General features: G+C 36.5%; 3 protein-coding genes across 4 annotated transcripts; all 3 read right to left on the reverse strand.

The window, feature by feature from the left end:
* Positions 1-14: 14 nt before the first annotated feature.
* Positions 15-3,060, reverse strand: LOC103512000. Its single transcript, XM_008476756.2, has 6 exons — positions 2,902-3,060; positions 2,201-2,322; positions 1,839-1,983; positions 1,180-1,324; positions 834-986; positions 15-100 (listed from the first exon to the last, which is right to left on the reverse strand). Exons 1-6 carry the CDS (start codon positions 2,932-2,934, stop codon positions 15-17), a joined length of 684 nt encoding a protein of 227 aa, XP_008474978.1. The 5' UTR covers positions 2,935-3,060.
* A 341-nt stretch (positions 3,061-3,401) lies between these two features.
* On the reverse strand, positions 3,402-6,130 carry LOC103511995 (ER membrane protein complex subunit 4). 2 transcript variants are annotated; one of them, XM_008476748.3, is made up of 4 exons: positions 5,974-6,130; positions 5,014-5,149; positions 4,231-4,348; positions 3,402-4,037 (listed from the first exon to the last, which is right to left on the reverse strand). In XM_008476748.3, the coding sequence occupies exons 1-4, from the start codon at positions 6,033-6,035 to the stop codon at positions 3,841-3,843; spliced, it is 513 nt and encodes a 170-aa protein (XP_008474970.1). In that variant the 5' UTR covers positions 6,036-6,130; the 3' UTR covers positions 3,402-3,840. The 2 variants fall into 2 exon arrangements, with proteins under 2 accessions (XP_008474970.1, XP_026681401.1); XM_026825600.1 differs by lacking the exon at positions 5,974-6,130 and adding an exon at positions 5,615-5,659 and having other exon boundaries at positions 3,841-4,037.
* A 2,173-nt stretch (positions 6,131-8,303) lies between these two features.
* LOC103512001 (39S ribosomal protein L19, mitochondrial-like) lies at positions 8,304-9,006 on the reverse strand. Its single transcript, XM_008476757.2, has one exon. The coding sequence runs from the start codon at positions 8,775-8,777 to the stop codon at positions 8,304-8,306; it is 474 nt and encodes a 157-aa protein (XP_008474979.1). The 5' UTR covers positions 8,778-9,006.
* Between the last annotated feature and the right edge of the window lie 2,055 nt (positions 9,007-11,061).

Consider the following 11,061-nt stretch of genomic DNA (forward strand, 5'->3'; position numbering starts at 1 on the left):
TTTCAATTTCATTGCTAGCACTTCACAAAGAGTGGTTCTTTTTCAAAGAAATGAACTAGATTATTCAGGATCCTCATACAGCTCTTTGTGGAATTTGGATCTGTAAGAAAAAGCAAAGATTTTGTATTAGGACTACGTGATTTGAGAACTATTTAATTCTTTGATTAGATCAAGCCATGATTCATTGAACCAAGTTCTTGCTTTTTCACAAAATTATAATTTGTTTGTTCTAACTTTCAAATAGTAGAACTAGGTTTCGTTCTCAGTCCCCTAGACCCTAGACAAATTTTATAATAAACAAATAAAGTTGGTTCTTGTAAAGGCTGACTTTCTCTTATCAGTTTTCCATCCCTCATCTATTTCAGAATAACAAGACCACCATTGTTACAATGGAGGAGTTGCAATTGGGAGAATATTATTAATAAAAGGTCGATTCCTACATACAAAGTGTGAAAAATCCAAATCTGAGGTCAAAACTAGGAAAAAGTAACTTTAAAGGGTGGAAATTTTAATTTTTAATTGCTGTGCTAATGAAAAAGTTCGAAGAGTTGTGACATCAGATTTCACGTCAAAATGCACAGAAACGCTTGCACACAAACAAACGAAGCGGGAGTCATGAATTACGTCCGACTACGGGAGCGTATACAGTGACGTCAAAGTTTACAATTTACCGGTATTTTTTAAATTGATTTACCTCGGGATCTAGAAGTCGTAGAAGAAAAAAATTCCATTGGTCCTCATGTTTCCTGCTCTATGACTTTAAAACATCACCCAAGTAAGCGCAACTGATCTATTCCATCAGTCAAAGTTAACTTCTTAAAAGGTTCACTTACCTGATGATTCCAATCTACGCAAAGCTTTCTTCACTCCGGTTTCCACTCTGTTATGATATGAGTGAGCATCATTGAGCATTCTCATCTCAAGCTCTATCTTCTTGTTTCTCATCAAAGCTTTTGTGACGAGCAGTTTAGTTGATGCCAAGGATTCTGAAATTAGATAAAAACAGGAGAGATTGGATTTAGATTATTTTACTTTTCTTCCTTTTAGGGATAAGCTATTCAGTTTACAGCAGAGTCACAACTTTGGGTTGGAGTTGTGTGTTTTTTGGGGTCTTTTTTGTAAGAAAGGAGAAGAAATCAAAGTTGAATACATATATTAAGGTTCTATAATTTCTCTTACCCGTCAAAGTCCTCTTGTTATGTTCTAGCTCATCAACTTTGGCAATCAGTTGCTTCACGTACATTTTGTTTCCTTCCAATTCAAGGCTCTTTGTTTCCAACTCTTGCTTGGCAGCTCTGGCAATCTCTGTGGCTCTAATGTAATTCTGTAAAAAAATTAACAAGACATGAAAAATAGGTCAAACTATAATTTAGGTAAGAGATTTCTGTAGGAAAGTTGGTTTTGTAGCTATAAAATCAAGTTAGACAGCACAAATGATCTGCTGTCCAGTGTTGAAAAAAGTGCCTAAAGGGAGAAAGAGGAAAAAAATCAAGTTAGACACAACTAACTAGATTTTCAAAGGAAATCTCAGATAGGTAATGTTGTGACAAAGCATTATAAGCTAGATACACATAAGTAGGTAGTTATGATGCCAAAATAAAAAAGAAAAAAAAAATCAGGATCCATAGTGTTGAAAAAAGTGCCTAAAGGGAGAAAGAGGAAAAAAATCAAGTCAGACACAACTAACTAGATTTTCAAAGGAAAACTCAGATAGGTAATGTTGTGACAAAGCATTATAAGCTAGATACATATAGGTACTTATGATGCCAAAATTAAAAAAGAAAGAAAAAAAATCAGGATTTAAGTAAAATAGTTTCTTTTCAATGTTTTTGTCATACCTGTATCTCAGCAGTTTTATTGATGTAGAGTGCACTGCACTCATCAATCTGCTTGGGTACATTCCTGAGAACCGATTCTTTGGTGGTGTTCTTGACTTTGATTGCAAGTTCTTTGATTTTGATCTTTTCCTTCTTGTAGTCTTCACTGGAAACAAAATAGAAAAGGCTCCATATTAATCAGTGGTTTCATTCCTACAAAATAAATACTGCAGTGAAACTGATAAATTATTATTGATCTTATTTAAGTATTTGAAATTTACACCTAAATAAAAGTGCCAACAAGCTTAAGAATATGTGAATACTTTGTCAATTAAGTTTGGTATGCCATTATTTATTTAAAAACTAATTTAATTTCCACTTACTCTTTGGACTTGATGTAATCCAAGGTATGTTCTATCAGTTGTTCTTTGTGTTTCTTGGAGGCATTTAACACATTCAGCAATTGTACAATCTTCTTATTTTGAGTGGTCAATTTTTCAACTTCCTGAAATTCAAAGCAAAGTGGCTTGTCAAATATGTGTATTATACAATAAAGGGGTAGAAAGTACAGATATTTCTCGATATTTACATTTCAATTCAAAGTTCAAGTTTCAATGGAACAATAGTTCAATCCTCTTGAGTTACTGATAAGGTCCTACATTCAATCGGGTGGAAACAGATTTGTGTTTTCCATGTTAGGACTTTGGGAGCAACCCAAATTTCTACCTGGTTATTTTGAGTTCTCCTTAGGTCTATTTAAAATGGGCCTATAGGTAGTCAGTCTGCCTGCCTGCTTACATAACCAAAGTTTGTCAGATTGACTACCTAGCTCTGTTGATTTGAATCCCCATTTTCTAACCTCAAAATTTCCCAACTTTCAAGTTCTTTTCCTGATCAAGTTTCAGTATCTGTGGATGTTCTATTACTTGGGCATCCAGGGGAAGATTTATAAACAGATATTATCTGTTGTTTTAAAGGAAATCATTTGAATGGGCTGATTTTCATGACGTCCAAAAACGTATTTCCAGGACCCTTCCGCGGGCCAACTTTCTCAGATGATTTCTAAACAAATTCTGGTACTTACCGATGAAAGTTGAACACAACGATCGCAAGCCATCTTCACAGTTCTTTTGTCAGTACATTTGGACTTTTACTTTTCGAGGAAAGCCTAGGAAAATCGAGCTTTTCCAAAAACTTTTCTCCCGCATTTTGGTCAAAATTTCCAAAACCCAACCAAACACAATTTTTTCCATTTTTCTCTAAACAAAAAAAAAATTGTGCTCGTTGAAAAACCAAGGAGGTTGATTGGACTCGACCCCACCACCTGCTCAAAAACAAAAATTGAAGCCGACTTATTTTTACATACGGCGGCCATCTTTTTTACTTTCGATTACCTTAAAATCTTTAACATGGGAACACTTGAGAAGAAAATTATTCATTTGAAGTCATCACTAGGCAGCAAATAACGTTATATCTCTAGTTCCTATCCAAAGTTAACAAAATAGAAATTTAAAACATTGGAAATATGAATATTAAAGTCAGATGTTATTTTGAGGAATGAGAAAAAAATCAACACAAGTACAAGTGGTTAGGTTCTAAATACAAAATACAGAAATAGATATTTAATATTAATATTTACAATATAGGTGCACAGGGAAGTACCTGCCAACCCTGTGCTAAACAAATACAATCCCTATTTAAGTTCCTAAAACTTTCTAGTTCTAGTTAAATTAGCAAAAACTTCTTAGGGCCGGTTTCTAACATCGTAACCAATTGCCAAGATCAAGAATATTAACCCAACCTTATGATCCAATTTCACAAGGATATTCTGCCTTGAAATCTACTATCTCAATAAAGAAACATGGCAAATCCACTATCTGATTTCAGAACTCCCCAGCCTTCAGTCAATTCTATTTCACCATTTGTTCCCCATTATCCCTTCCTCCCATTAGTAAAAAGAAAAAAAAAGGGTCTAAACAAATACAAAAATGCACAAAGAACAGTGGTACAACATTCAGACTATCTACGAGTAGACCACACCTCCACTTGAATACTCTATCCTTGTCTGTGGCAGAACAAATGACAGCCAATCAGACGAGTGAGAAGGTAAGAGGCCCATTGACTGACACTTGTAGAGAGCAAGAACTATGTTGACAATGTTCCCAATGAAATAGATGAACTTCTGCCCAAGGACCTGGTGACCTTCAATCATTTTGAAACCTGAAATGACAATGGACCTTGTAAACTTGATGTCATGGGGATACAAATTTATTCCAGGCATATGTTATTTTTGTTTGTTTTTAATACCCATCAATATTTTCTACCAAGAGATTTTTTTTAAGAGCTTTCACAAGAGAAAATTATATTTCATCAAAATAACGAATGTCAGGCCAAGACCACACTTATCACTTACTTGATGATAGTGTAAACAAGGCTTTAATAGGTCTCACAATCAACATGCCAACCATCATGATTGGAAAGATGGAAATAGAATTCCCCGCCATGTACATGATCACTATGTTCATTGGAACCTGGTAACAAACAAACATATAATTATAATACATTCAAGAGATCAATACTTTTAGGAACCTAATTTTAGTACATTCATACCTTTGCTGTTAGAAATCTAACTATAAAAATCTGTCTGTAAGAGCACCTACAAGCTGTTATTACCAGAAGATGGAAATTGAATTCCCGGCCATGTACATGATCACTATGTTCATTGGAACCTGGTAACAAACAAACAAACATATAATTATAATACATTCAAGAGATCAATACTTTTAGGGACCTAATTTTAGTACATTCATACCTTTGCTGTTAGAAATCTAACTATAAAAATCTGTCTGTAAGAGCACCTACAAGCTGTTATTACCAGGTAGGACACTGCAAAGAACTGAGAGTGAAAAGCTGAAAAATACTCTTTATTTCTATTCCACTCTGTATTTAAACAAAGCCTAGTTTTGTTTTAATTAGAACTCATTGTTTAGTAAAGTAAATAAGATTGAGTATCAACCTGTTTGATAGGTGCCAGAGCAACTTCCCAGCATTTCTTTATGGAGGACACTGCAAAAAACTGAGAGTGAAAAGCTGAAAAATACTCTTTATTTCTATTCCACTCTGTATTTGAACAAAGCCACATTTTGTTTTTATTAGAACTCATTGTTTAGTAAAGTAAATAAGATTGAGCATCAACCTGTTTGATAGGTGCCAGAGCAACTTCCCAGCATTTCTTTATGAGCAAGTTGCCATCGGTTTGATTGGTCACATCTGATTGTACGGAATTATTGATGGGACAATAGCCGGGAGGTGCTGGTAGGTCTGATTTTGCCCTGGAAAGAAAACACAGTTAGTAATTAATACTGCCAGATGCCAGCTTAGAAAGTAGTACATCTGCCTTGTAAGCAAGTCTGATTTTGCCCTGGAAAGAAAACACAGTTAGTAATTAATACTGCCAGATGCCAGCTTAGAAAGTAGTACATCTGCCTTGTAAGCACTAAGTCAATACTTCTCAAAGTTGTTGCCACAATAGCATACTTTTCAAGAGTCCAATCTTTCCATTTCCGGTCTTCTTTTTGATTTTGATCATCCTGTTGTTAGAGTTCCCTTGATCAACCATCTTCCTCTAGATAGGTATTGAAAGAGCTGATGGGCTCTTAAATTTGTTCAATAAAGGAACCTTAGATATGTATCTTCTGCAGATAGGTAGGTATCTACCTACTAATCATACTATCTACTAATCACTTTGATAAGATAACTCTCCTATCTTGATCAACTTTAGCTAAAGTTGTGCTTACCTGCTAGTGAAATCCACAGACCACTTCATTTTCTTGTTGTTGATCAGGATCCAAAATAGTTTCTTTACAATGTTTTTGTCATACCTGTATCTCAGCAGTTTTATTGATGTAGAGTGCACTGCAAATCTTTCCAGTCTTCTTTTTGATTTTGATCATCCTGTTGTTACAGTTCCCTTGATCAACCATCTTCCTCTAGACATTGAAAGAGCTGATGGGGTCTTAAATTTGTTCAATAAAGGAACCTTAGATATGTATCTTCTGCAGATAGGTAGGTATCTACCTCCTAATCATACTATCTACTAATCACTTTGATAGATAACTCTCCTATCTTGATCAACTTTAGCTAAAGTTGTGCTTACCTGCTAGTGAAATCCACAGACCACTTCATTTTCTTGTTGTTGCTCTGTTTGTTAGATGCCATTGTAGGTAATTTGAGTAAGTATTTAAGTAATGATCCTCACTGATATCACAAAATCACAAATTAATTAAATTTTGATTTTTTTTTTTTTTTTTAATTTTTGGATATTTATTTATTTTTTTTTCGATTTCCATATTACCGATGTATCGAAGAAAGCGATAAATCGATTCGACTTCCAAGGAGGTGAAAATGAGAGGATATCGATGTGGAAAAATTAAAAAAAAAAAGCGTGCCCCATTATTTTTTTTTTCCTTGACTGCGGCTACGGAAGGTACTTGGGCATTTTTTTTTTTGTCAGCACTCGTGCATTATCACCGCAGTTCCCTAAGGTTCACTTGAGTTAAACAACATTGATCATGGTTGCTATGCGGAAGGGTGACCTTCTGGATTAGACAATCGCAAGCTGGCTGTTCCCCCAACTTCATTCAGACTGGGTGAGGTTAATGTTAGAAGTTAGGGTTTGTAGCTTGGCACCAAATAGATTGTAACTAAGAAGATTTTTTTGTAACTAAGAACCACATTGATCGTGGTTGCTATGCGGAAGGGTGACCTTCTGGATTAGACAATCGCAAGCTGGCTGTTCCCCCAACTTCATTCACACTGGGTGAGGTTAATGTTAGAAGTTAGGGTTTGTAGCTTGGCACCAAATAGATTGTAACTAAGAAGATTTTTTTGTAACTAAGAACCCTAAAATAATAACTGTAACCCTGTAACTAAGAACCCTAAAATAATAATAATAAAAAACTTTTTTCTAAAAAAAATATCAATGTTATTTTTATTTTTGTACACTACTTTCATGGACAGGTAGAGTTTGAGGTAAAGTTACCCGTTAATTCTGAGGGCCATGAAAGAGAACAGTTGAAAAATTAAATCCAGAATCTCCTGGCATTAAAGTACTAATAGACCTTGCCAAAAGTAACACTGGAATTGTGCCCAAGAGATTATCTACTTGTACCTTCTTTATTTTACCCTCTTCTTTTCAAAAACCAAAAACCAACCAAGGGGGGCTCTCTTTTTAAAAGTCATAGGTTTGGGGGTTCTCTACTTACAAAAAAAAAAAAAAAAAAAAAAAAAAAAAAAACCCAAACCACGGAATTCTGTTTTACCGTGTTTACTTCCCCACAATCTCGAGAATATTTTCTCCCTGTAGCGAAGTACAGGGCGAGCAGCGGATATAATTTTCACCTTAATGGACTCTTCCTGGAAGAGGCTAACTAAACGCGTATTAAAAACTTCGCTCGTAGCAAAAAGTCAACATAAAATGGAAGGACGCATTATCCAAATTAAGGACGAAGTCAGGGAGAGGTGCCTGAAATGGAGAAGGGACAAGAACGGAGAAAAGGCTGAAGGAAGGGTGCCCAAACAGGGAAAGGTACCAGGAAGGGAAAGGGACTAGAATTATTAACTACGAAGTCCGAGAGGGGCACCAGAAGAGAATAGGGGATAAGGATAAAGATTTAAAAGAAGAAGAGACAAGGATGAAGGAAGGGCGCCTAAACAGGGAGGGGTACCAGAAGGAAAAGATGGGACAAGGATGAAGGAATGGTGCCCAAATAGGGAAGGGGTATAAGTCGGGCTTTTTTGTCACGCCTTTTTCTTGCAATTTCAACCATGGGCTACTTAACCTAAAGGAAGCAGTAGGCAGCGGTCGCACAGCTTGGTCGCGCGACCCGGCAGCTAGGATCGGAACGCCACCTTAAGCATACCACTTTTCATTATTAAATCTGTCTCGAAATTCAAAGGTTTAAAGTTTAAAGCATCTTTTAGACGTTCTCCAAGACTATCTTGGGATCCAACCCTAATGCTCCAAGCAAACTAAGATAGGGACCATGTCTATCTCCCGTACACGGTACTGCACCTATACCCACGACTTTGGAAGTTCCCTTTGTGAAATTCCAAAGAACACGAGACGATTCAATTTTGTAAGCATTCCGACTCCTCGGGGGAAACCATTGATTTCAACAAATACCCACCCACATATCTATTTATACCTAACTACCCATCGAAGAACAAAAAATCATTGAGCACGAATTTCAACGTGAACGTTTCAATTATGCCATTAACTGATTTGTCAAGAGTGACAAAGATCATATTATGGAGCACTACAACTACAACTCACTACAACTAGTAGTTTAGAACTACAAATCCGATAGTAGATTTATTACCTACAACGCGAATACCTTACGATTCCTGCGAAATACCTGAGAAGCACCGAGAGTTAATCATAGCAGCTGAAGATCGACCTGATAAACAAACGGTATGATCGATACCTTACTCAATTCTCTCAGATTTATCGAAACGACCATTGTGTATTGGCTTTGTGTCATATGCTATTTCAATACCTAAATTATCAACTACATTTCTCAGCACAAATTCATGTCGCAGCCCACAGTATCTTTTCTGAATGCAAATCCCGACAAATTTTCTTGTTTTGTTGGGATCATGTTTGTCTGCAGATGTTACAGACAAGATTGACCCAACAAAGAATGATGGGATGTCAATGACACTTCTTCTCTTGATCATATCAGATCTTTCTAGTTTCTCCCTTACTTGATTTCGGAATTTCAACTCTGGGTCAGGCAGAAATTCCTGATACATAAATCTGTTTTCCTGAGGAATGGATAGCTTCTTTTCTCCATTCTCTGCATTTTCAAACTGAAGAGGAGAATTTTTAGACAGATTACGAAGAATGGTCAAGCTGTTGAGACGAGTGGATCGATGAACTCTTGAGATGCAGGAAAGCATGGTGATGTGAGATAGGCCTACACGAAATAATAGGTTGATAAGATAACAATAAGAATGGAATTTACTTACATCAGTAAGCTTCGGACTGAGGAGAATAAGGACATTTTTCCAATATGTTAATTGTTTCTTATAATTTTGTAGCTTGAAGTTTATCCAGGCAGGAATTTCTTCAGATTTTCAAATTAAATTTGCTTTACCAAAACCAAACTTCTTTTTTCCAAAAATATGAAAAATCTCCGAATCGATTTTATAAACAAAACATATCGATATCGATGAAAACTTCAACTATCGATTATTTGACATCGATTTTTTCCCCCAGGAGGCTAGAAGTCGTTGGATAACCGAGGAACCGGGTCGAATAGTGAAGCTTAAAGAGTTACCTACCGACCTAACTCCTAACTTGTGGACATTTTTTTTTTCCAGTCCTAACAGTAAAAGCCTAGCATAAAATATCCAAAATTTTGAATATTTTACGTGCTGGAACAACTAAAAAGTACAAAATATTGGACGCGGGTAGGTATTTAATCTTACAAACAACCAAGCAGCTCGGGAGTCTAGACTTTTAGGTCTACAAATAACTTGTCCAAAATTTTGAACATTGGACCTACATATAAGTCTACAAAATCCAAAAAGTCTATGGTTAAATATCTAACTACATTTAATTTTGTATGTAGGACACCCAAGAGCAAGCTACTTCGGTACGTAGTACCTACATATGTAGGTAGGTAGGTAGGTATAGGTATGTAGGTAGGTAAGTAGATAAAATAAAAATCAAATCAAATCAAATCAAATAATCATGGTATCTTTGTGGTAAAGCAGGGAGCTTTCTCACAACTTTGTGGATATCACCAGTACCTATTACAAGTCTTTCATTTACTCAAACATCATAGGTATTTAATATCGCTCGTCTCTTCGACTTGTAATGCCGCCACTGGTCGCTACTCGATTAAAATAGCTACTCAATTATTGTACTCACGAGGCTGAGTGCACCCCGAACTCCAAGCACAGAGCCGAAAAAAACCTCGGCCCCGCCGGGAATCGAACCCGGACCTCCTGCGTCAAGTCTTTCATTTACTCAATCATCATAATAAATTTTATTATCGCTCGTCTATTCGACTTGTAATGCCGCCACTGGTCGCTACTCGATTAAAGTAGCTACTTAATTATCCTGACGAGGCTGAGTGCACCCCGAACTCCAATCACAGAGCCGAAAAAAACCTCGGCCCCGCCGGGAATCGAACCCGGACCCCCTCCGTGCAAGCCTAGTGTGATACCCACTCGGCCACGGAGGTTGCTAAGTAGATAAAATAATACCTAATAAATAGGTAGGTAGGTACATAGGTAGATTGTGTTATTATACGAACTACCTATATCACAAACAAGATCTCTCTACGTCCAAGCTTTCATTCTCGAATCAAATCAACTGTGAAAAACCTTTCGATTTTGCTCAAAACAACCTAGTGTGATACCCACTCGGCCACGGAGGTTGCTAAGTAGATAAAATAATAATAAGTTGGTAGGTAGGTACATAGGTAGATTGTGTTTTTATACGAACTACCTATCACAAACAAGATCTCTCTACGTCCAAGCTTTCATTCTCGAATCAAATCAACTGTGAAAAACCTTTCGATTTTGCTCGAAACAACCTCATACACGTGTGAGGTACGTATTGTTAAGCAGGTATTTGGTATATGGATAGATTGGATACCTCCCTACTCAATTACTCATTTAAACAGCGTGAAGAGATACTACACGTGTGAGGTAGGTACGTATTGTTAAGCAGGTATTTGGTATATGGATAGATTGGATACCTCCCTACTCAATTACTCATTTAAACAGCGTGAAGAGATAACGTGTGAGGTAGGTATTGTTAAGCAGGTATTTGGTATATGGATAGATTGGATACCTCCCTACTCAATTACTCATTTAAACAGCGTGAAGAGATAAGAAATTGATAAACACGATAATTTTAACAAATAGACAACCTCCCGAGTGCACACTAGGCTTGCACACCGGAGGTCCGGGTTCGATGCCCAGCGGTGTCGATGTGTTTTAGGCTCTTTGCTACCAATCTACATTTTCGTATTTAGTTAAATCTATATAGTATTACCTAAATACTATAGAAATTTTATTCGGTACCTACCCTCTAATGAGGTGTTTTTTTTTTTTTTTTTTTTTACCAAATCGGTCACTACTTTTGCTTAACAAGTAGACGAGGGACCCAGGGATCTACGGTACTAGGTAATAAACACTCCTCAATGAATGTACAATCTAATACTAACCG

This window comes from Diaphorina citri, unplaced genomic scaffold (assembly GCF_000475195.1).
Source record: "Diaphorina citri unplaced genomic scaffold, Diaci psyllid genome assembly version 1.1 scaffold779, whole genome shotgun sequence".
Classification (NCBI taxonomy): domain Eukaryota; kingdom Metazoa; phylum Arthropoda; class Insecta; order Hemiptera; family Psyllidae; genus Diaphorina; species Diaphorina citri.

Bases quoted from the DNA above. Each gene is read 5' to 3' on its own strand.
- LOC103512001 (XM_008476757.2), bottom strand. From the start codon at position 8,777: ATGCTTTCCTGCATCTCAAGAGTTCATCGATCCACTCGTCTCAACAGC.
- LOC103511995 (XM_008476748.3), bottom strand. From the start codon at position 6,035: ATGGCATCTAACAAACAGAGCAACAACAAGAAAATGAAGTGGTCTGTG. The intron at 5,150-5,973 runs GTAAGCACAACT...TTTTCTTTCCAG, and splicing joins TCTGTGGATTTCACTAGCAG to GGCAAAATCAGACCTACCAG. The intron at 4,349-5,013 runs GTTGATGCTCAA...GTTTGTTACCAG, and splicing joins CTCTGGCACCTATCAAACAG to GTTCCAATGAACATAGTGAT.
- LOC103512000 (XM_008476756.2), bottom strand. From the start codon at position 2,934: ATGGCTTGCGATCGTTGTGTTCAACTTTCATCG. The intron at 1,984-2,200 runs GTAAGTGGAAAT...TTTTGTTTCCAG, and splicing joins GATTACATCAAGTCCAAAGA to TGAAGACTACAAGAAGGAAA. The intron at 1,325-1,838 runs GTATGACAAAAA...ATTTTTTTACAG, and splicing joins ATAAAACTGCTGAGATACAG to AATTACATTAGAGCCACAGA.